At 41.0% G+C, this 26016-nt stretch overlaps 1 protein-coding gene across 2 annotated transcripts in view; it reads right to left on the minus strand.

Annotated features, from left to right (window-relative positions):
• Positions 1-466: 466 nt before the first annotated feature.
• SPATA7 (spermatogenesis associated 7) overlaps positions 467-26016 on the minus strand; it is a 1255634-nt gene continuing 1230084 nt past the window's right edge. For both annotated transcript variants that reach the window (XM_044074096.1, XM_044074097.1), the window contains one exon: positions 467-1651. In XM_044074096.1, the coding sequence (XP_043930031.1) occupies positions 1094-1651 (558 nt within the window). In that variant the 3' untranslated portion in view covers positions 467-1093. The remainder of the gene's footprint in view (positions 1652-26016) is intronic.

The raw sequence follows: 26016 nt of genomic DNA on the forward strand, positions 1-26016 counted from the left end.
TACACAAATAAACTTTTCCCTCACAAAAAGTATACAAAAGCACCACAACAACTCTGTTGTCATAGTACCATGGCAGTCCAAGTTACTCTGTTTCATAGCAAAAACTAAATAGTCAGATAAAGTATAAATTTCCCTCATAAAAGCAAATAAAATATGAAAGCTTTCCCCAGTGGGGACATCTACCCAGTTCTTGAAGGATCGTTAACCTACTGACAGCATCACAGGACTCGCTGAAGAAGTGTTCACATTGGCTGCATAAAGCTTTGAAGTGTTTTGGCACGCTAACTGTCTCATATGGAGCACCTTTAGCACTCCAGCGCAACGGGTGAGACATAAATACCTTAAGATACTGCAGCGGTGATTCATATATTGAACATATCACACACAAAATCGTAAAGAAATGAAATCAAGATGTATTATCATTGTGCAGTTTTTCCCCATTTCTTTGTAGAGTTTTATTTATTTTTTTACAAGTTAGTACAAAATAATACTGAGAACATATTCAAATTAAAAAAAAAAACTTTTCTTTATGCCTTTCCTTCACAAAATCGAAGACTTGCATCAGTGATACAACCAAAGGAACTTGTGCACACTATTGACAATGGGATTGTACTAATTCTCAGGAGTAAAGCTAATGTATACTCTTTTGAAAATATAACTTGCTGATCTATCATTTTACTTTCTCTCCCCTTCTTTTTTATTTAAAGCAGTCCGAAAGGTTTGCCTCATTTCCTTTCTTCTGCTTGGATGGAATACAATGAGGCACTACATAATTAATTTTCTCCATAGTGATCCTAAACTTTGGTCATACATTTTCAGCTGGGAGAGCAAAGGGTTAACTTATTTAAATTACTGTAAATTCTACACCACAACTCTTACTTATGAGATACTGATGTACTTCCTATATAAACAGCAGTCAAGATGTGTTCTTGCTTTCTGTGGCTCCCAGAATGTACATTAATTCATTTTGTACTGTAGCAGACAGCTAGAATTGCCTTTCCTAATAACAGATGTCTTTCTACTTGGAACTGTCCATTAATCCTGTGTCAGTTTTTTAGTCTTGACCTTTACAGCTCTGAAATTAGTGCAAATCTTAATCACTTGTTTCCATGTCTGGCTTTTGACCTGTACTGGTTTCAACATCAAGCATTTCTGAGGCATTCTTTTCACAATCTATGTGGAGTGATTCAGCAAATGTCTCCACAAGTTCATCAAGTTCTGGTGATACTACTGAATTAAGCAAAGGTTCTTCACTATTTATGTCCATTGAAATTTTCTCAATTTGTACAATTTGCAGCAAATCTTCCTCCCTGTGTGGTGTTTCACTATCCTCATCCTTTAAAACTGTGTGTATATATTTCAGTCTGTCACTGATGAGCAAATTGCTATTTTCTTGTGGGAAAGAACTTTGCTTGGTGTCTGCTTGTGTATCCTTGTGTAGTAAATCAGAAGAGTCCAACAATTTGGCATCTGCAGCAAGGTCTTCTCTCATCTGGTCTGGAAGGCTGATAGACTTTTGGAAATGTGAGATGTGCGAGCTTTCAGGAACTTGAACACCACATGTACTGTAGTCCCCTGGGATTTCAAGGCTGTTCTCTTTCTTGCAACCTAAATCTTCACAAAGCACAGCAAGCAAGTACCGCATTTTCCCCTAGGAATTCAAGGGACAGTTAGTTAATCTCTGTAACAGCAACTGTTCTCAGCAAAAGATAAACATTTTCGTGGCACTACTGTATAAGTATCATTTAGCAACACCAACATTTGAGTTAGTACAACACAGGGAGCTTTCTCTTAATAAGAATTTGACAGAGAAGGAAGGAGCTAACACTGTCTAAGTTGATCCTTTACTGCTACCAGGGCAAGCAGTAGGCACTTTAGAGGCTTCACCTCAGTTAAGACTGGAACAGGTTGATGATATAACCTAGGTTTAGAAAAAAAATTCAGTCTGCTTGTTTTTTTATTCAGGGATGAAATGCTTATGGCAGAGATGGTATGTGCATGAGGTACTCACTGTAACGGCAGATCTTAACAGGAGTAACTTGGGCAACAGTATTCATAACAGCTGCATATTTAATCACTCACAAAGTTTTGCATGATAGTGCAGGAGCAAAGACGACACTGAGTGACTTTACACATTGACTGTTTTTTGTCGGCTTTCATAAATATTGCATTTATTAGGACATGGAGTTAAAATATAACACCATTTTCTGAAGACTCTACTAAAATTCATACCTTAGTACATTTAATGGCAGTGGAAATCACTGAAAAGAGGTTGGCTGTTTTACAATGGCACTTACATCCCTTGTCATTCAGATGATATTAGCAAACACAACTCCTATGTGTCAACTTAACAGTAAATTTATATACACACTGCTATATATTACCACAGTAATATCCATACCCCATCAATAAAACAAAAATATTTTAGAGAACATACTCTCTTAGATAAGGCTCAACACCAAACACGTAATACCCTTCAGAGATGTAAAAAAAAAATTGTGATCACCAATAATACACCTACATGGCCCACAACCAACAAATATTATAAATATCCTTGGTTTGGCATGATACAACAGCCAACTAGAATTGATAAAATTTGGTTAAACAAAGAATCCTTGGACTGACTAAGCACATATCCATACAACTTGCAATCAAAAGGTATTTAAGTAACCACCACCCTATCCACACTGCATGTTGCATATTCTTTTGTAGTTTCCAGTCAAAGTCAATCATGTCATCTTTGTTCCAGCAGTGTCATTTAACTGAATATGATTTAAAAAAATAATTAAAAAAAAAAAAATTTCTCAACACTCTCCATCTTTGCAATTGGACAACTCAAACACCTCTCATTTGATGAAGTATTTTTTTTAATTAAACATGACTCTCTGTTCATAACTCCTTTGGCCCAATACACAGGCAAAACGTAACAGCAAACCCATACCCATATTACTTTATATCTTTATAAAAGACAGGTATACCAGTTAAGTTTCTAATGAGAACACACATCATATCTCAGCTTCTTTTGGCCACTACTGACAACACACATTCTGTAGTAGTATATGTACACTGTTACATGGTATCAGACGTAAAAGCTACTTTTTGACACCGGAGGTGACTTTTCTTGCTCCAACTCCAAAGGATAGAAGAGGGTGGAAAATGGCTTACTTCTTGTGTGTGATACGTCTGTTTTACCACAGCTGTGTTCAACTGCATGCAGTTTCATTTACCTTTGTTTTTTTCCCACTTGTAACACTGAAACAAATATTGCTACAGTATTTCTTATAAAAATAAAAGTGTAATGTTTTTGATATTTTGCACTAACTGATTGAAGTATAAGAACCTTCTATCCCAGTATATCAGATGATGTTCAATGGTGATTACAGTCACTTCTGTTAATTAGTAATAGTGTACACATGATGGGATGATGTTAATGAGAAGACTGTAGGTGAGAGGAGGACTATATATTTTGCAACTTTCAGTAATTTTGTTTTTTCTCAGTTCATAAAGAAAAACATTGAATCCCCACTCTCCTTTGCTATAACTCCAAAATGACATCAATACAACCTCCAGTATACCTAAAGCTTCGGCTCCAGAAGTTTGAGCTGTATTTCACCGCAAGTGGAAATGCAGATAAACCAGAAAATATCTAAAATATGATGTTCTTTCATTCTGTAGGTGAGAAAGCAATAAGAAAATAAAAGCTTCCAAGAAAAGGCAAGTTAACAGTACGGAGAAATTTCAAGCATACTGTCTGCCAAGGAAAATTCTTCCTTGGATATAGTATTTAATTTTCACTAGAAATCAAGATGTTCAAGAATTAATGTGACTGAGCTTAAACACAGAGCTCAAGAAATTAATGTGGAATCTTGCATGATTTTTCACATAAGAAACAGACCTGTGTGTGGTATGTCAGACACAGACTGTTAAAAGAATCCAGTTTGATACTTGATAAAGCATTAGATGTATGGATAGTGAGTGAAATTTCAAGTTTACAGTGTAAAGACTTGGTTGAGGAACTAGAAATTTATAAAATAAAAGCTGCAAATGAACAATGATAAAAAGCAGACAGGACAGACAAACAAAAATAGCTAAATGCAAAACTAAAGTATGGGCAAATTCATAGTGCTAATGTGTAGTGCCCAAGACAGTATTCAGAATCAGGTGCACAACTAGAAAAAACTTGCATGTGCAAGGTGTGACTAAAGGCATAAGAAGGAATGCTGTAGAGCACTTAATCTGTAGGTCAGGTTAAATCAAAATAATTTTGAAAGATGTTAAAAATTGGAAAAAGTCTGTTCAGCAAGACCTGAATCAAAAGAGCAAATGGAAATAAAAACTGTGTATGCAGCTGAAACACAATCTGAAAGTACTACAGGCCTACGAGTGTGCTGAAAATATTTTTTGGTGTGAGAAGTGTGATAAAAGGAAGGAGCATTACTTCTAAGATAAATACTGGTGCTGAATGCTGTATTTTTATCAGAAGCTAATTTTAAAGCACAGAAACTGCCTAATGCTTTGTATGAATCTCAATGTTTTCTGACATATTCAGGGTAGACTAAGTCAGACTGCAATACTGTGAATGCAAGTAAAGAAGGTACAAGCTAAATATTCTGTTTGGAAGATCAAATAAAATAATCGGGTATAGCAGGTGAAAAAAAGCTTGAAATGCTGGGCAAGATACAGAGAGAAGTTACATTAAGTAGATGCAGAATACTCAGTAAATATGCATAAGACAACAAAAATGTTTTGAGTAGAACAAATGTTTTTGATGCTACTTTGAATACAAGTGTAAAAGGAAGATAGAAGGACGTTAAGAATGATTCTAAACTACCAGGTGCAAAAAAGCTTGAAATGCTGGGCAAGATACAGAGATAATTTACATTAATTAGATGCAGAATACTCCATAAATATCATGCATAAGACAACAAAAATATTTTGAATAGAACAAATGTTTTTGATGCTACTTTGAATGCAAGTGTAAAAGGAAGATGGAAGGATGTTAAGAATGATTCTAAACTAACACAAATGTGCAAGCTTGAGTCAGACTAGCTTAGTTTCTTCAAAGCAGCTTCCAGAATGTTTTAGATACAAAGGCCCTGATAATCACAGCAACTGAAACAGAAATACCAGTCATGAGCATGTCACTAAAAGATATGAAGCGGAGTAACCAAGATACTTTAAACACCTATGCTGACTTATTTATTGAATTAATTTATTTTTTTAGCAGGGGAACGTTACATTAACATTTCTTCTGAAGCAATATTATTCATGCACCAAAGTTTTTGGTTGCTCTTAGAAATGCAGCTGAGCATAAATGAAACGTGCGAAGCCCAGCTGCAATTATTAAGCAAGTTAAAATGATTGAAATGGTTAACACCACAGCTACAGTACAGGGCAAGTTCACAGTATGTGTAGATTCCTAAGACTTAAAGAGATGGATTAAAAGGAAACATTATCCAGTTCAGACTGTTGAAGAAATTATTGCTATGATGCTCAATGCTAGATTCTGGTGGCTGCCAAGTGCTAATCAGGAGTTTTGGCAAATTGAGCTGGGTCAAGGTATCTCCAAGCCTTGCTCTTTTAACACCCGCTTATGCAGATGCAGATCACTTACATGGCCTTTTGGTACATCTTCAATGGCAGTAATCCACAAGGCTGTAGCTGAAATGACTGAATGCTTAGAAGGGGTAATTAAACATATGATCTTTCATAAGGAGCTATGAAGCAGGAGTAAGTTATTAGTTCATTAACCTACTACAGAGGCTAGGACAAAAAGTGTGAAGCTAAACAGAAGCAAATGAATTTACGGTTAGTCACATGTTTTACAAGGGGCATTGTTTTTTTAACAGCTTTACTTTCAAGTGAATATACAAAGTATTGGCATCAACTAGAAAATATTTCCCATTTACTATCATATGGCTTTCTAATAGCAGGTGTTCTTGTCTCTAAATACTTGCTGCATATCCTATGAAAACAGTGACTTAAAGATATTCAAATTTATAATCCAGGGAATTAGCTACAGTTGTTAAAGATATTCGAATTCTGTAATCCAGGGAATTAGCTACAGTTGTTAGGGGATAAGGATGTATCAAGCACTACTTGCCCTATGTGAGTAAGTCCAGTCTATGAGGATACTAGTGGTAATTGCCATTGCTCACTTCTAATAGAATGGAGAACCACTGTTGCCTGGGCCAGAAGGGCGTCACCTTAGTGATCTTGGAGTCCTTCTGAATCTTCAGAATGACCCTGGACATTAGAGGAAATGTGGAAAAGTATACAGGTACACTCCTATCCAAGGGAAAAAAAAGAGTATATTGTTCAAGCCTTCTTGCAAGGTGTCCTGGAGAAGAATTTTGAAACTGATTGTTGCGACTGGAGGCAAAAAGATCTTGTAACCCACAGATAGATCAATGTTGGAAGACCCTTTGATTCAGTTTCCATTTGTAAGGGTCTGTTCTCATCCTGCTCATCAGGTCTGTCAAACTATTTTGGATGGACAGAATATAAAAAACCTGCAGAGTGAGATAGTGCTGAAAAAGCTACCATGGCTAGTCTATTTACAGGATAGTAAACAATCCCGGGGACCACTGATGACCAAAAGAACTGAGCACATTTGTAAGTATCTGCATCTCTTTTACATTTGTGTGCTCTGGTCTTATCTTTTCTGTTCCCGAGACTGTGCACTTTTATCACACAGATGCAACTCCCAGAGCAAAGGCTGAGGAGTCCATTGCTACAGACTGTGCTGGAGGTGAAAGGTAACATGGGTGAACTGGATTCTGATAACACTGGTCTCTCCATCAAAGAATCCTCTTCTCATAACCCTCAAAACTGGAATCTGGAATGTTACTGTCAGTACCATACAAATTTCAGGTACCACTGAATTTTTCTCATATGGAGTCTTGCCAGAAGATTTATGAGAATCATAGATGCCATTAGGCCTAGAATCCTGAGAGCCTCCCTTGTGGAGATTGTAGTCTGGGTAGACAAACCCAGGAACAGATCTATATATATATATATATATATATATATATATATATATATATATATATATATATATATATTCATATAGAAGAAAAGCTCATTGAACTGAGGTATCTAGGAGACACCCAAGGAAACTTCTGAGTGTTCTCTTGGAATCCCAGTTTGTGTAGATCTCGCACCCAAGTCACAGATTCCTGACACTTTGAAGAAGACTAACTTGAGAAACAGAAACTAAATTAAACAAATAAGATTTTTCCTCAAAAGATGCATAAGATTCCATAATATTCACTGTATTCTCACAAGTGGCTAGCATAAACTTCAACACAAGCTTTCCAGTTATCAAAATAAAAATTAGCATTAACCAAATATTCAGTAGTGGCTGGGTTTACGAAAGCAATAGCTATTGGGTCAGATCTGAGATGCATTTATAAAGACTTAAAAGCTTAAAGGAAGGTGGCTTTTTTAAGGGGCAGCAAGGTGTGTGTCAGGGAAGTTGCAGGCTGTGGAAAACATCCCTCAAAGCAGACAGAGCAGGAGTAGGTTACAAGCATGATATTTTTTGTGGACTGAGAAACATCACTGTTTTCACACTGAAATAACTGATTAATTCTGCAAATAGTCTCAAATAAAGAGAATCCTTCAAAGGCACTGGCCAAAGCCACACTTCTCAGAATCTAAGTCAGAAGTCTGCGGAGGCATAACATAATTTGTCTCATCACATTCCTTTTAAAGTCCATTCTCTTGATTCTCTTCAGAAAGTGAAGAATCCCTTTCTTTTACCAGAAACAGCCATACAGTAAGGGTCAAGAACCTGAACTAAACCCTGAGCTAAGCCCAATTATACCTGTCTAGTGTCACCAAGACAAGAGGAGGAAGACATGTGTACTTTTTTGTTCCTCTAACAGGAATTTCTGAACAAATGGACCCATAATTGCCAGCAATTACCTCCCTAAGGATGCGCACAGCTTTCTGTCTAAGCAGAAAAACATTTTCTGCCTCCTATCCCAGGACTAACAGTGGCTATCCCCTGTTCACCAACAGCTGCAAAGGACATGTCTATTTTCCAGTCCATTGTGGCTATCGGGACTACATTAGTGGGATCCAAGGAAAAAAGATGAGTGGTCCAAGCAAACAGTTTTGGCCACAGCAGAATCAGCCACTAGCGGCTGAGGCATTTTATCAGCTTGCTGTGCAAGCAAAAGCTACTCAATCATTTTCCTTTTGTGGCTCGGAGAAGGTAGACCCAAGCAACCAAGAGGTTGCTCAATGGTCAAGTTGAAAAAGGTGCCCAATTTCCAGGGAAGCTTAGCAGCAAAACTTGATGAAGCAGGATAAGTTGTTAAAACAAAAACAGTAACTTTTCCCACTAAAATACAGTAAAAAATACTTTAAGCACTTACCCCAGCCACAGAAAGTAAAATAACACCAGTTTCTCCACAGAAAAAGTATTTTAAAATAAATGTTAACAACTTTTTATCTCAAAAGTACAAAAGTAATGCTCTATTTTAAAAGTGAACAAAAGTCACATGACAGTCAATGAAAACACTTTTTTCTAGCTTAAATTGCATAGTTATCTTTGCAGTTGCATTGCAGTATCTACTTGGTTAAGTGCTGAGATGCATTCATACCCATTTACTGTGTAATGTGTCTGAGACTTTTTAATAAAAAGCTTTGTGAACTTTTTATTAAACCACAGCCCAAATAAATTTAGTAAATCATTCGGCAACATTATTGTAGGATACAGTGAAATGCATCTACTGTCTTTAATGGAAGCATTTTCACACAAGCATGATGGTGCACCCATTAAAGTCTATGGACACACCTCACACATTCCCTACAGTGATGTCTCTGGGATTAAACATTTTCAGTTTATCCTCTGTGGTAAGTCCATAGGGAAAGCAGAATTTTTAAAAGTGTTCTTTCCAGAAAACTATGGCAGGTAATATTTGCTAATGTAGAGAAAATGTCGATTGGCGCTTCATGTATCATATACTGTGGGAGAAAGGTAAGAAGAGAAATGTGACCAAAACACTTTATATATTTCCAGAAAAAAAAATAAGTTATGTACTCACCATAATGTTCCATGTTTGTTGTCCTTGATCTCGGCTTCCTTCTTGTTGGTTGGGTTTAGAGCTGATCCTCGGCTCCGACTCGGCCGCATTCTAAAGCTTGAGAGCTTCCATTGGCTCGAGACTAGACCCTATCCCAACATGCCTAGACAAAGTTACCCAGATCTCATTTGAGATAACCCATAACACTAGAATATAATATGCAAATATAGACATTTACATAACCAATATATATATATATATATACACACACACACACACACACACACACACACACACACACACACACACACACACACACACACACAAGGATTCTTAGTCTACCCAACTCATAAAACAGGAAGGGAATCATGGCCTATAAAGCCAAAAGATGGATAATTCCTCTCAATCATCCAGGAGGGGGAAGGAGGGCGGGATGCAAGAAGGAAGGCGAGATCAAGGACAACAAACATGGAACGTTATGGTGAGTACATAACTTGTTTATGTTATGTTGTCCCTATCTCGCCTTCCTTCTTGTTGGTTGGGGCGGTGTCCCCAGCACCACCTTCTTGGGTGGTTCAATGGAATAGACCATGGAACCAAAGGACGCCCTGTTCCGAGAGGCCACCTCCACTTTGTAATGGGTTAACCTACGTAAGCTGCTGCGCAAATTGAGTCTAAAGGCAGTCTGGCTTGAAATGCAGTAGAAGTAGACAAGGCCCTAGTTGAATGTCCTCGAATTCCTCCTGGCAGCTGTTTGTTCTGTGAGTTATAGATATAAGTGATGGTGTCTGAAAGCCATTTTGATAAAGTTACTTTTGAAACTGAAGTTCCCTTTTTGTTTTCTGCAAAAGGTACAAACAATTGGTCAGATGTTCTGAATTCCTGTGTCCTGTGCAAGTAAAAATGTAACTATGAACATCCAGTTGGTGGAGTTTATACTCTGCCTTGTTGCCATGATCAGGGAAGAATACAGGTAATTCTATTGATTGGTTCAGATTGGATTCTGAGCAAACTTTTGGTAGGAAGGAGGGGTTGGTTCTGAGAGAAACCCTATCTTTGTGAAAAATTAAATAAGGGGGATGAATGGATAGAACTTGTAATTCTGATACTCTCCTAGCTGAGGTAATAGCTGTCAAGAAAATAGTTTTCCAAGTCAAGAATTTTAGAGAACTAGTATTAGCTGGCTCAAATGGAGGAAGAATCAAGGCAGCTAGGACTAAATTATTTCCCAAGGAGGGGGTGGTTCTCTTAAATGGGGTTCTCAAGAGGATAGTACTTGGTAGAAAAGCTTTGCATAGCCTGACGGACATAACATTGGAACCCATTTCTCCCACATGAAAGTTGGAAATAGCAGCCAGCTGAACTCGGATAGTTGCTGCTGTTGGACCTTGGTTAAAGGTTTCAGCAAGAAATTCGAGGATCTCTGAAATAGTTGCAGTAAAAGGATCAATACCAGCCCAACAAGAGAACCGCTTCCATTTGCTAGTATAAAGTTTTCTCGTTGAGGATTTGTAAGAGGAAATTAAAATATGTTGTACTGCAGGGGAGATGTCAGGAAGCCTAGCTAAGATGGGAAGTGGAGGAAGCAAGCTGTCAGCTTGAGGGTCTGTAAGGAAGGAGGGAGCGTGCCCGACTGATGCACCAGTAGATCTGGAACTGGGTCCAGGATCCAAGGCTCCTCCTGAATATAGGGCCATAGAAACAGGAACCAGATTTGACAAGGCCAGTTTGCAACCCAATGAATTTGCTTTCTGAAGAACCTTCTGTATCAGAGGGAATGTGGGAAAGGCATACAGAAGTCCCAGGGGCCAGTCGTGAACAAGTGCATCCCTGGGTGACTGTCCCAGTAGGGGGGACTAGGGCAAAGTAGGTGCTGCATTTGGTATTGATGGAGGTGGCAAAAAGGTCACAGCAAGGCTGGCCCCACTTGTGAAAAATCTTGTTCACAATATCCTGCTTCAGAGACCACTAGTAAGGCATAAGGATAGCCCTGCTTAGCTTGTCTGCTATCACGCTGGATTTCCCCAGAATGTGCATCTCAATCAGAAAGCATTGGGAAGACATTGCCCACTGCCATACTCTTAGAGCCTCTCAACACAAGGGGTAGGAAATGGTTCTGCCTTGCTTGTTGATGTACCACACTGCAGACATATTGTCCGTCTGAACTGCAGTTGTCCCCATACGTAGAGAGTTCTGTAGTCCTTGCATTGCCAGGAGCATTGCTCTCATCTCTAGGACATCGATGTGCAAGTGGTACTCATGTTGTTGCCAAGTCCCATAAGCAGGTTGTCCCAGATAATGCCCCCCCATCTCAGAAGATTCCGTGGTCACTGTAGCCACTGGTTGGGGGAGGATGAATGGTCTGCCTATTGTCAGCTGCATGGACTGAAGCCACCGTTTCAGGTCCTTCTTGCACATATCCGTGATGAGAATTTCGTGTCACATGGGTAGATCTTGCATGGACCATTGAGCAAATAGGAGCTACTGTAATATCCTCATGTGGAAGCGCACCAAGGGAACTAGTGTTATTGCTGCTGCCATTGAGCCTAGGACTTTGAGAACAAATCTTGCTTGAGTCTTCTTTCTCTCGATTAAGATTGTAACCTGGTGTTGAATGGTCGACACCCTCTCCTAAGACAATTTTGCTATTATGTCTTTGGTATCTAAACCTGCCCCTATAAATGTAATATATTGACAGGGCAACAAGGCAGACTTTTCGTAGCTTATAGTGATGCCTAGCTGAGAGCAGAGGTGGATTGTGGTGTCCTCTGCCTCGGTTAGTCAGTGCTTGGTGGTGGAGGTAAAGAGCCAGTCATCTAGATATGGAAACACACGGAATTTTAGATGCCTCAGATGAGCCGTGACTACTGCTATGCATTTGGTGAACACCCTGGGGGCTGTGGTGAGGCCAAAGGGCAGAGCTCTGAACTGGTAGTGACTGGCTCCCAGCCGGAAGTGTAGAACTCTCCTGGATCGTCTGTCCATCATGATATGGTAGTATGCATCCTGGAGATCGATGAAGCACATCCAATTGTCCTTTCCCAGAAAGGGAAGTATGGACTGCAGTGTCACCAACTGGAACTTGGTCTTCTTGACTGACTTGTTGAGCATGCTGAGATCCAGAATAGGTCTCTAGTCCCATTTTCTTTGGCGCTAAAAAGAACCTTGAGTAAGTTCTGGATCTGATTTGGTCTGTGGGGACTTCTTGAAGGACTCATTTTTCTAGCAACCTTTGAACTTCTAGAGTTACTTGTTCTCTTAGATTGGGTGGCACATCTGGGATGCATTTTTGTTTTCTGGGGAGAGGTGGCATGGAGAAAGGAATACTGTATCCCCAGGATATTACCGACTGTACCCATGTGTCTTCTGTGATACTTTGCCAGGCTTCTGGGTACAGTAACAATCTGCCCCTGACTGCTTCCAGAGGTGGACAGGCAGGCCTCCTTTCAGGAGCACTGGAAGGGCCTACCAAAGAACATATCTCTGTCACCCTGACTCTGCAGACCCCCTCTGCTGTGAGGGCGGCATCTCCCATTATTATTCCCCCCCTCTGCCCCTGGGGGAAGAATCACCATGTGTGTCAGGCGAAGCTCCCTGGGATTCCTGGAACTACATTTTTCCACCCTTTTGACCTTTGGGATAAGGTATAGTAGTAGCGGGAAAATGTACTCCCACAGCGGAGAGAGTCCTGCCATCCAGCTCGCACCTGGTAAGAGTCTCTTTTACCTTGGGCCCGAACAACGAGCCATCAAAAGGGGCGTTGGTAAAGGTGGACTTGAAGGGCTCTGCAAACTGAAAAAGGCACATCCAGGAATGTCTCTGTAGGGTGACTCCTGTGCCTGCAGCCCTGCTCGCTCCATCAGCTGCATAGGAAATAAGCTGCATGGAGGAGTTAACTACAGAAGATAAGGTCGCAAGATAAGAATCAGTTCTATCTGTTGCTCCTGCAGCTGTAGGATCTTGTAGGGTATCTCCTAGCTCTTTCAAGAGATCCCTCTGGAGATGGGTGAAATGGGATAAATAATTCAGTGACCTAAGGGTAAAGGTCGGTGAAGAAAAAACAAGATTCCCATATCTGTCCATCGTATGGGACTCTTTGTTCGGCAGATGGACAGAAGAAGAGGATTCTGCTAATTTTTTCTTTGTGGCTGCAGCAACCACCATAGCATCAACTGGCACTCCCTTAGTTAGGAAAGCTTTGTCGTCCAAGTGCAGTGATGAACTTATTGGGCCTCTGTGGAACTGGTTCCATCGATTCTGGGGAGCTCCACGCTTTTGACTTACTATCGCTAGCAGCGTGTCGAAGGGCGGAGACAGCAAAGAGGTGGAGGGTCGAGAACCAAATGCGTCCAGGTACATGGACTTATCTTCAGAAGGGGAAAGGGATTTCTAGCCACCCCTCTGCTTAAGAATTTCCAGGATGTCTGAAAAAGAGACATCTTCAGAGGGTGACCATGGGGACCCTTCTGAGTCCTCCAAGTCCATGTCTGATGTCAAGGACTCAGGAGAGTCCAAGTGCTTCTTCTTGCAGGTCCTCTTCTGAGGGACCTCCTCCGAGGGGTGCTCTGGAGAGGTATTGAAAGGAGGGGGTTGCCCAAAGGGGAGTCCTGGGACATTGGTTCCCTACACTTGGGGAGGAGGGGTGGTTTGGAGGTGGACACTGGCACAGAAGGGGAAGGAGCAGCTGGAGCCAATTGATGTCTGAGGGGACAGCACACTCCTCATCACCTCGAAGGCATCATGATCCCAGTCTGATAGGGTCCCTAGCTCCAAACAGCCCGGCGATCTCCTCCAAACTGAGAGGATGGCTCCGAGGCCGATGTAGGTGCAAACTCACCTGCACCGATGCTCCAAGTGGGAGAGTAGGATCCGACAAGGTTCTGATCTCGCTTCCCCCCTCTGGAGCCAACGAGGGAATGTTGGCACCCAGATCCCTCAAGAGAAGGTGGTATCGAAGGGATTGGAACAGATGTTGGATTCAAGAGAACCATGGTCTTCAGATCCAATGGTTCCACCACATTGACCTCCATGTGCTCCGGCTCAATGCTTGGGTGAGTCGGAGGAGGAATCAACAACAGGGTATTGTGGACGGTCGGCTCCGCTTCCATACTCTTGATAAAATTTTTGCCAATGCCAGTGTCCGGAGAAGCCTCTTCACCACCCTCTCCACGTCATCATCTGAAAGACTCCTGGGTGATTGAGAGGAATGGGTGGACGACCGGTGACTGCCCACCACAGACTGGAGAAGTGGAGACTGTAGCACGGAACACACTGGTTCCAAGCAGGGGGACCTAGACCTTTTATGGCTCCTAGATGGTTCCAAAAGAAATAAAGCCTTGTCGGACCCAACGACTATTGGCTCCGACAAACTAGACGATTTGGCTTTGCCCTTTGGCGGTTCAGAGACTGGAGCCGACGAAGATGTCATTTTGGGGTTTTTGTCTGATTTTCCTGCCTGAGTACCTTTCCTTAGACACCTCAAATGACCCTTTCAATAAGCCCCTCAAAATGGCTTGTTCTTGTGCTCCTGCAGGACTCTGCAACTAAAACCATGACAAATGGAACAAGAGTCCTGCAGATGAACAGCTCCCAAACAGTAGATGCAGCTGGTATGACCATCAGTAAGAGACATCTTTTGGGTGCAGGAGTCACATTTCTTGAATCCAGAAGGCTTGGATTCTTTGGCAACTTCTTTGGACATATTTACCACACAACACTACCAGATCACAATAGATAGTAAAATATATGGATACACCAGACAAAAAACAGGCAGCAAAAATTTTTTTTTTTAAGGGAAAGAAATGGAAGGAGAGTCTCTAAGTAAAATGACAACTCCTCAGAATGAGGAGAAGCCTCTAACTTAAATGGCTAGCTTCTAGAAGAAAGGAATAAGGGAGAGCCCTCTAACTAAAATGGGCTGAAGCATAGGATGAATCCTCTAACTCAAATGGATTCATAAGATAGAAAGGGAGATGGTAGGCCTGAAAGAAAAGGAAACAATGGCCTCAACAACAAGCTGCAAGTAAACAAGCGATAGAGAGAGGGATAGACCCACAACAGATTCTACTAAGCTATATGAAAAAACTGTGCTATCAAAAGGTAATATTTATGAGAAAAATACAAAGGAAATAATTCAACTTAGCCTGAGCCAGTTGTCAACAATCCTAAAGCTTCAAGCGGCAAACGAAATCTGAGTAACTATCTAGGCATGTTGGGATAGGGTCTAGCCTCAAGCCAGTGGAAGCTCTCGAGCTTTAGAATGCGGGCGAGTTTGAGCCGAGGATAGGCTCTGAACTCAACCAACAAGAAGGAAGGCAAGATAGGGACAACATAACATCTAAGTTTTCTGTCATTAAAATTAAAGTGGAATCTCCCCCTTGAAAGGAACTTATCTGCTCAGCAATGGAACAGTATTAGCTGACAATCAGTCCTTAAAAGTCTGCAGAAGAGCACTCTCTTCAGCAGCAGGAAAGGTCTGAAGGGCATGGTGCCAGAACCCAAGTCGGCTCAGCTTGAGCTGACTAACAGTTTGGGCATATGGAAGTTGCCCTAAAGCTTTGAAAGGTGACTGGCTGCTCTGTCATTTTCAGGATACAACACATAATACAGCTTAGGGTACTGCAGCAGTGGTCAATATGAAGAACACCTTTAGTGACTCAAGTCTATTGATAATTTAGCACCCTAGATATGACACTGTGTTGGGTAGTTGTTTTCAAATAAAATTAAACTTAGTGAAGGTTACTTGTAGGAGCACTGGGACTTTACAGCGTATCATGGGAATAGGAACAAATTATAGGTTTCCTTTCATTTTCCCTTTACCTAGTACTGTGATGGAACTTCAAGCAAGTGTTTACAGATTTTCTCATTGACACAGCACTGGCTCACTTAAACTGGCTTGTTTTGGTTGATTATAATATCTATGTTGACTAAGATTCCAAAGCTCAAGCTAAAGATTTTGCTTCATTAATAAAGGGCTTTGGATTTGTTTAGGTCATTATTCTCAAAAGCATGACCCCTAGCTGGACTTGGTGTTTCAAATGAATGTGGTTAACTTAAAACTAGAAGTGGAACATCTACTGATCAAGTTCATTCATATACACTCTCAAAGAGCCAGATTTATTTACTCCAGTGCTAAACAGACCAAGTACTGGAAGGTGTATGATATGGTACTAATACTGTATTTCTGGTCCTCAACCTGTTCTTTTAAGACTGCAGTCTGAACTACCATGAGCTGCTGTTTACAGAAAACTCTATGATTGTGGCTCTAGATTATGTTACCACTATTTATGTATGTTCTACCCTTGTTGCTATTAGGAAGCCATGATATGTTTTCTGCCCTACTCTCTCTCTGCAGGAAGAGGTGAGGGAGAGAGTACCAGCGGAGGTGTAACCACCTCCTGCAAGACAAAAAGGCACCAGACATTCATTACTCTAGGTACCAGCTGTAGAGGTTTGCCCAGGAAGAATTATCTGTCCAAGGAGATCTCTGCAGTGAGGAATCAAATAAATAAACTCATCTCAGCAATAACATATGGTGCAGTGTAGACTATATGATCGATTGGAAAACTTTTCAATGTTTCTAGGGATTACTTGTTCATATCTTCATGGATAAAAAGCACCATTGTTTAGGAGCCACACCTAGTGGTACACTGTGGACTTACAGTTTGCCTCAACAGTAATGTAGCACACTGAACCTGGGATATGTTTGAACACTTTATGTTAACACTTTCAAGCTTGCACCCACAATGCGTGGGCTTGATACTGTGGCAGACCCATTGCTTATGTCTTGGTTATATAACTTAGTCCCTTTTATTTTCTGAATATCTTGATTCAGCATGATAACTAGTGTTTTTTCAATATATTTTAAACTGACTAAACCAGTCCTCAAAAACTCCACCATGGATATAGTTCCTATATGCTGTTGCATTAACTCAGTTTTTACTTAAATTGCTAATACTGTTTTATTGTATATTGCTATACTAATTGCACTTTATGCTTTTAAAGGAAGAAAATTAATATTTCTGAAAGAATTTTTAATTTAGCATCCTCATGAAACATTAGCCAAGCTCTTTTTAAGCTTACAAAATGCTTTAAAGTTATGCCTGATAAATCCTATATTTCCCATTTTATATTCTGTGCACTGAATCCCTGTCATGTAGAAAAAGTTATGTACTCACTATTAATATTCCATCTGAGTTGTCCATCTTCATTTGTCCTTAACCAATGGGTTCAGTTCCGAGAATTGGGACCATCTTGGCTGTTTCTACAGCTCGCACAGGCCAAAAACTCTCGAGCTTCAACCCTACCTACAATACATCACTCCTAGTTACCTCAGATCGAGTTTGCAGATTACATATAAACAGACATAAAAACAGAAGGCCCGATGAAAAACATATCTGCTATGAAACACAAGGCAAAACAGAAAGGTATGTGTCATATCTGTTCCACCAAAGGACATTTGTAAGGCCAGGGGAGTCAAGGATAAATGAAGGTGGACAACACAGATGGAATGTTATGGTGAGTATATAACTTCTTTATCCGAAGTTGTCAGCCTTCATATTATCCTTGACCATTGGGATAGAGTCCCTAGCTACCTTAGATCTTGGGTGGGCTCAAGGAAGGATATTCCTGAGCACCAGTGAATCAAAGGATGCTCTTCTTCTGGAGACCAGGTCCAATTTGTAATGAGTAATAAAGGTATGAGGATAAGCACAAGTTGCTGCTGCACAAATGCCATCCATGGAAGCTCAAAACTGAAAAACTGCTGATGAAGCCATAGATCTTGTAGAGTGAGCCTTTTCCAGTCTAGGCAGGTCAATTTCCTTTTTGTTGTGAATGAAGGATATACAGTCTTTTAGCCATCAGGCTAAAGTTACTTTGCTGACTAGTTTGCCAATTTTGGTTCTTGAGAAGAAAACAATTGGTCTGATTTTCAAATATCTTTTGTTCTGTGCAGATAAAAATGTAACTGTTTGTGAACATCTAGTAAGTGTATGGAGTATTCTCCTTTATTGGAAAAATTGGGAAAGAATACTGGAAAATTAACCATCTGATTAATATTAATGTCTGACACTACCTTAGGAAGAAAGGAGGGATTCGTCCTTAAGGAAACTCTGTCTTTATGAGAAATCAAGTATGGCAGTTAACAAGATAAAGCTTGAATCACAGAAATCCTCCTGGCAGAAGTTATTGCTACAAGGAATAAGGTTTTCCAAGACAAATATTTCCGGTCACATTTGGCAGAAGGTTCAAAAGGAGACTGAACAGTGGACTGCAATGCTAGGGTAAGATCCCAGGGTGGGATAGGATCTTTAAACAGGGGTTTTAACAAAAGAGTTCCTTTTAAAAATGCTTTACATAGTTTATGAGAAGCTAAGGAATTATCCCCAAGACCATTATGAAAATTTGAAATCGCTGTCTGCTGAATTTTAATACTAGAAGGAGAGGCTCCTGAATCAAAGAGAGAGAGGATAGGAATTCTAAAATCTTTTCAATGGGCATTGAAAGGGGGTCAATATACCTTTTGCTGGACCAAAAAGTACATCTCTTCCCTTTACAAATATAGAGTTTACATGTAGATGGCTTATGAGAGGCTAAGAGAATTCTACGAACCGGGGAAGGAAGATTAACTTGCCTGCCAATTAATGGAAGTGGAGGTTCAGGAGGTTTGGGTCTATCAAGTCCTCTGGATGACATAAAAGATCTGGAGTTGGATCCAGAGTCCAAGGTCTTTGTATCAGGTAAGACCAGAGAAAGGGGAACCAAATTTGTCGAGGCCAATAAGGGGCAATGAGGATCACGCTGCTCTTCAACCTGAGGGCTTTCTGTGGGAATTTTGGAATTAAGGGAATCAGGGGAAAGGCATACAGAATTCTGGGGGGCCAGTTGTGCAGAAGAACGTCCCTGGGTGACTCAACTGGTGGGGGGTATAGGGCAAAGTAGTTGATGCACTTGTTGTTGAGGTGCGAGTTGAAGAGGTCGCAGCAAGGCTGGCCCCATTGACAAAAGATAATTTCCATCACTTTGGGATTGAAAGACTACTTGTGAGGTAGAAGAATAGACCTGCTTAGTTTGTCTGCTGTCACAGTGGAGCTCCCCAGAATATTCACTGTTATCAGAAAACAGTTAGAAGAAATTGCCCACTGCCACATTCTGAGTGCTTCTCAACAAAGAGGGTAAGATTTGGTTCCTCCCTGTTTGTTGATGTACTAAACTATTGAGATGTTGTCTGTCTGAATTTCAATAGTTCCTAGAGGAAGAACAGTTTGAAAGGCTTGCAATGCTAAATGCACTGCTCTCATCTTTAGAACACTGATACACATTACTGGCCTCGATGGAGAACCAAATTCCTTAGACAGTCTTGCCCATATAATGACCCCCCCACACCATGTGAGAGGCATCCGTGGTCACTATAGATTTAGGTTGTGGTGAGACAAAGGGATGGCCTACAAGAATGTCTTCTGAGTGCATTCATCATGCTAGATCTTTTCTGCAAAGCTGGATCAAAATCTGATCCATCATAGGCTGGTGAAGTATTGACCACTGAGATGTAAGTAGCCAATAAAGAATTTGCATATGAAATCTTGGAAGGGGAACTAGAGTTACTGCAGCTGCCATTTAATCTAGGGCTTGTAAGACTAGATGGGCAGGTACTTTCTCATGTTATATCTTTCGAACTTGCTCCCTGATTTTTAGCAATCTCAGTGGTGGAAGGGAGGTTAAGCAAGTTCTTGTATTTAGCATTGCTCCTATGAATTCTAAAGTTTGAGTTGGAGTCAAATGAGATTTTTCATAATTCACAGTAATTCCTAGGTCTGAACAAGTCTGGAGAACGTAGTCTCTTGCTACTTTCAACAGATACGTGGTCGGAGTATTAATGCTCGCCCAAACATGGAAACACCTGGAATCCTTGCAGTCTCAAGTGAGTTGTTACTATTGACATGCATTTAGTGAACACCCTTGGGGCTGTGGTGAGACCAAAGGTCAGAACTCTGAACTGATAGTGACTGGCTCCCAGACTGAAGAGGAGAAAACTTCTGGAAAGCTTTTCCATTTTTATGTGGTTATATGAATCATGAAGGTCTATCAAGCAGATCCAGTCATCCTTCTCCAAAATCGGAAGAATGGACTGTACCATGACCATCTGGAATTTTGTTTGTCAAACTGATTTGTTCAATAGGATGAGATCCAAAACTGAGCTCCAGTCTCTTGTCTTTTTTGGCACTAAAAACAGTCTTGAGTAAGTTCTGGACTCTATCTGGTCTGGTGGGACTTCTTGGATGACTCTTTTATAGCAGTCTTTGGATCTCTAGAACTGCTGGTTCCCTCTGACTGGGTGGAGCATTTGGGGATTTTTTTTGGAAATGGGAGAGGCAAGAGAGAAGGGAATGGCATGTCTAGATATAATCCGATGCACTCAAGTATCTGATGTGATTTCTAGCCAGGGATTTTAGTACAGGGAAAAGCGTTCCCCAACTGCCTCCAAAGGAAGGCAACTGGGCCTCTGTTCATGAACACTGATAGGGTTTCCCAAAAAAAATCGAATCTCTATAACCCTGATTTTGCAGCCCACCTCTGCCGCATTAGTGGCATCTTCCATCAAAGTTCCCTCTCTGCCCCTTGGGGAACTTCCACCATGTGTGGAAAAGGGTATTTGAGGAGTGGAAAAATGCATGCCCACACCATCTTTCTTAAACTTGGATAATGTTTCTCTAACCTTTGGGCCAAACAAGGGTGACCTGTTAAAGGTGCATTGATGAATGAAGACTTAGATGGCTTCAAAAGTCACAGTCGCATCCAAATATGGCTACGCTTGAAACCGCTGCTCTGGTAGACCCTTCAACTGCATGTGCAATGAGCTGCAAGGACAAATTAGATACAGACTCCATGGCAGCTAACTGAGAGGCAGCTTTGTCTTGTACCTCCTCAGAGACAGCTCCTGCCAGGGAATCCAACAGCTCTTTGATCACATCCCTTTGAAACCTGGTAAAATCTGCCAGAAAGTTCAAAGACCATAATGCAAGGGTTGATGAAGCATAAATCCAATTGCTAAACCTATCCATCATCTGAGACTCTCTGTTGGGTGGATGGATAGAGGAACTTTCCTCAGCCAGATCCTTTTTGTGGCCACCACTATGACCATAGCATCTACAGCTAAACCCTTTGCCCAGAATTGTTTATCTTCTGGAAGGGATAAAATTTTGTATAGCCTCCTAGGGATAGGTTCAATGGAGTTGGGCACCTTCTACGCCCGCTATGAAATTAAATGAATAAGTTCATCAGCAGGCAGAGTCACCAAAGAGGTAGATGGGCAACTGCCAAAAGCCTGTAGGTATACTGATTCCTTATGGGTAGGATTTTGGGACTTCCAGTCACCCCTCTGTTTCAAAATTTCCAGAATGTCTCCAAATGAGACATCAACAGGAGGTGATCTAGGAGACGCTCCCTCTTCATCAAAATAAGCATCATCAGTGATGGATTCCTACAAGGAATCTAAGTGATTCCTCTTGCACTTTTTCTTCAGAGGGACCTCCTCATCAGGGGGATGGTCTGATGAGGTATTAAAAGAAGACAGAATCTATATCTGAGTCTCCTGAGGTTTTAGCATTTGCTGTCCCAGTGGAGGAGCAGGATGGATAACTGGACTTGAGGAAGGAATGTGCTTCAATGTGGAAGAGGGTCAACCATGTGGCTGAAGCAGCCTGGGCTCTATCCGTAGCCTCAAAGGCTGTGCCCCCTGAAGATGGAAGGGAGCCATAACCGAAATAGACCGCCTCAGGACCGAGGTCACTGCTCACTCAGACACCGCCTCCAAGACAAAAGCTGGTGTCAACTTGACTCTAGTCGAAGACCCAAGTGCAAGGATGGCTCCCAAAAAGTTGGAGTCGACTCCTGCCCCTCAGGGCTGACTGGGTAGATACAGCTCCAGGAGGGTCTCCGGGTTCAAAGGAGCTGAAGAACTCAGAGCTTGAATCTGTGCCAAAGTAGCCAAGACTGTAGGAACCCATGCAGCTGATGCCAGACAACTTAAAGCTGTGATCTCCAAGGTCTCAGAGGAGGTTGGAGGAGGACTAGTCAAAGGGGTGAAAGAATGCTCGGCACTCGAAGGAGGCAGAGCCAAGGGGACACCTAAAATTCCTTTCGCCCATAACATTTTCTCCACTAGTCTCTCCACGTCAGTCTCTGAAAGGCTTTTCATGGACCAGATAGAGGACACTGAGGAAGACCTGGGTCTATGCCAAAAGACTTCAGGCAATTCCCCAGCAAATGGGTCAATGGATGGATAATATTGAAACCTAGGCTCTTGCTTATTAGAAATACTAGGTGCTGAATCAGTCAGTGACGAAGAAATGCTCAGAGCTGAAGCCTATGGAACTGAGCTAGGGATGTGAATCTGTGCCAAAGCCCTCAGCATCGAAGATTTGGAAGCAACAGAGGGTGTCAATGCAGACATTTCAGTATCAACATCTATTGGAGCCAAAGAGCTTTTTTGTACAGAGGATATGACTCTTTTGACTGTTGGTGCCACTGGAGAAATGGCATAGACATACTTCTTTTCTTGGCCTTCCCAGAGGAAGAGGAGGGCGACGAGATGTCAGTTTTGCTTTTTCCAGCAGATATGGCTTCATCATAGGCAGTAAGAATTAAACCTTTTAAAATAAGGTTGTTTTTTTTTCTTCCTACTAAAGCTCTGTGGCTAAAGCCATGACACATACTGCAATCTTCTTGTAGGTGGTGTGGTCCTTGGCAGTAGACACACAACGCGTGCAAGTCAGAGGAAGGAATTTTGTGGCCACACTGCTGGCACTTCTTAAAACCAGAGGGTCCTTTAGATTTTTCAGCCATACTAAGTAAAGAAAAGGGTTCACACACATGACAGAAGGGTGGAGTAATTACACAAGAAAAACAAGCACTTGTAAACTATTTAAACACAGTAAACAGTAAAGGAGAGAATTTTTTTAAGGGAAGTGTAAGGAAAGAGTAGCGTACACTAATGTGTGTGTCAAGAGAGCTGTCTATTAACAATGGCAGAAGAAAAGGTACACAAGTGTACGGGAAAGGGGAAATTTACCAACAATGGTAATTACGAGCTACACAAATAAGAAGTAAAGTGTAGGGAAAACTATAGAAATAAACTTAGTGGTGAAGTAGAAAGAAAAAACTGAAGCAATAAGAAAAAAATTTTTCACTTGGCTCGTGAGTGTAGGCGAATGTGTCTGTCCAGGAAAGCAGCAAATGAGATCTGGGGTAACTAGGAGAGATACATCATGGGTAGGGTTGAAGCTCAGGAGCTTTTACATTGCACGAGCTGTAGCAATAGCCGAGATGGTCCCGATTCTCGGAACTGAACCCATTGGTCAAGGATAAAATGAACACTGACAAATTCAGATCTATGTTTAAAGTCCTTGTGATGGCAGTTAAGGTCCTACATGACTAGCATCCCACCTATTTATGGAAGCTCATGGCATTCTATTAGTACTCTTGAGACCTCTGAATCAGATGCAATGGGCTTGCTAGATGACACTGAAATAGCACCTCCTGGCTATAATATACTTAGAAAAGACATAACCTAGAAAATGATGGTGGGGTAGCCTTAATCTATCAGAACACCATTACAATCTCACCTTTCCCTAAAGAAATACCAACTTTTAAAAATACTGAAATTCTAATTAACAAAACAAAAGTTGGCATGATGGTTAAGGTATTTACCTTACAGACACAAGATGCAGGGTTTGATTCTCATATGGGGAAACTGGCTAGGCTTAAAATGGCTCACAAGGGCAGTTAGCCTAGTACTAATCTATGAACCTATGAACCTATAAAACAAACATGCATTGTTAGACTATATATACCCCTGGGCATCCAAACTATGGATGACATTGTCTCTTAGACATCAGAAAACATCAGAAATGAGGCTATAATTATGGGAGATATCAACATCAACTGGCAGGAACTCATGACCAGTGCCACCTATATGCATAACAGCAATACCCGGGTCTATATTAGAACACCGAACATTCAAAATGTCGAGTGCTCTAATATCGAACCCTAGCAATCGAAAATTCAAACCATCAAACATTCAGAACAGCAAATTTTTTCCTAGGGAAAAAAATCACTGTTCCAAAATACATACACACAACACAAGCACACCAAAAAACAGCAATCCACAAACATACACCTAAACTCTTACACCTAACCCTACACTAAACTATGCATACACTACTAACTATCCACTTACCTTAACCCAAACCCTAACCCTAAGGTCTGTCACTATCGCACAGTCACCTCACCCGTGCCTTAACCCTAACCCTCACGTCCACACAATCACACACTTACCCGAACCTGACCCATAACTTCAACCAGAGCACTGAAAATACCGAAGCAACAGAAACGGACAACCGAATTCTTTCCCTAGGAAAAAATTAAGTTTTCTGCTTCTTCGATATTTTCAGCGTTTGCTGAAAACGGGTCGATATTAGAACACTCGACATTTTAAATGTTCGGTGTTCTAATATAGACCCCAATATGCTAGGTTCAACTCTTGACTGGATACGTGTGTCTAATCCTGACAAATACTCTACTCTCTTCACTCTACCGAATACTCTTAGTGACCACCTACCTATATTCATAAACATCCACACCATAAATTGCAAGAACCCACAAATACAAGACTACAAGATACATAGAAACTTTGGCCAGCAAAGGTTTAATGATATCCTAAAACACAGTAACTGGAACCCAATTAAAACATTACCATTAGAAGATGCCATTGAATACTTTAACAGCTTAGCCCCTCTCCCCACAAAATGAATAAGAAATAACCATGCTCCCTGGCTAACAAAAAATACCAAACAACATCTACAAGACAGAGATAAAGCATGAAAGGAATGGAACAATAACAAATCTAATGCTAACCTAATCAAATATAAACAGCTATGAAATAAAACAAAACAACTAGTGAACTTAGAAAAAAACACTTTCCCAATCAATGAGCAAACCACAAAAACAACCCAAAACAATTTTGGAAACACATCTCAAACCTGCTTTCCCCAGGCACTAAATAAACTCTGTCACGATACCCTGACAAATCCCCCTCAGAGATAACCAACCTGTTTAGCTCTTGTTTTATAGACAGCATAAGCAAACTGTTAACAAATCTCACTGCTGCAACCACCTCAAGCCCAATCTGTGATCCCCCTCCACCCTTATCTCATGACTCCCACACAAACAAAAAATAAAGTCACCTCCCCAACCAACTAGGGTCTATATTAGATGAACGAAAGTTCATCTTAGCGAACGCTCACATGAGCGAATATTGCGGAACTCGAAACCGCAATTGTGAGATCGCGCTACAGTGGAGGATGGGAATATTTGCCCTTTCCTCACTGTAGTGCGATCTCGGAGTTGGAATTTATATTTTGGGGGTGTGTAGGGGGCACAGCCCCCCACAATTCCAATTTCGAGTACCTGGATATTTGCTCGTGTGAGCGTTCGCCAAGATGAACTTTCATTCATCTAACATAGACCCAACAGACTAGTACTATATCTTCTATCCTCTTTTTCTCATAAACCTGTCCCTAGCTCTCTCATTCAAAAACTTTTTCAAAAACTAAAAGAATATTTAAAACTTGCTGCAGAATCCATAACATATCCTGTCAGCATCCACATAAATTGCTCCATGGCAGAGACCAATGTCCCTAATCTTTGGAAAAAAAATATCATCACCTTTTTACATACAGCGGGCAACTCCATTGAACTATCCAATTATCGACCAATCTCCATCCTCTCTCCACTTTCCAAACTAGCGGAAAATACATACATAAGCAAGTGCTGCACCACCTCATCCAAAACAAATAATTAACTACCCCTACCCAGCATGGTTTTCACCCATCAAACAGCACCAAAACTGCCCTAATCTCCTTCATAAACACTGTGTCCAAATCCACTGACTCTGGTAATATCACCTCTGTCTCACTACTAG

Source organism: Protopterus annectens, chromosome 6.part0 (genome assembly GCF_019279795.1).
Source record: "Protopterus annectens isolate FY-2018-M chromosome 6.part0, PAN1.0, whole genome shotgun sequence".
Classification (NCBI taxonomy): Eukaryota; Metazoa; Chordata; order Ceratodontiformes; family Protopteridae; genus Protopterus; species Protopterus annectens.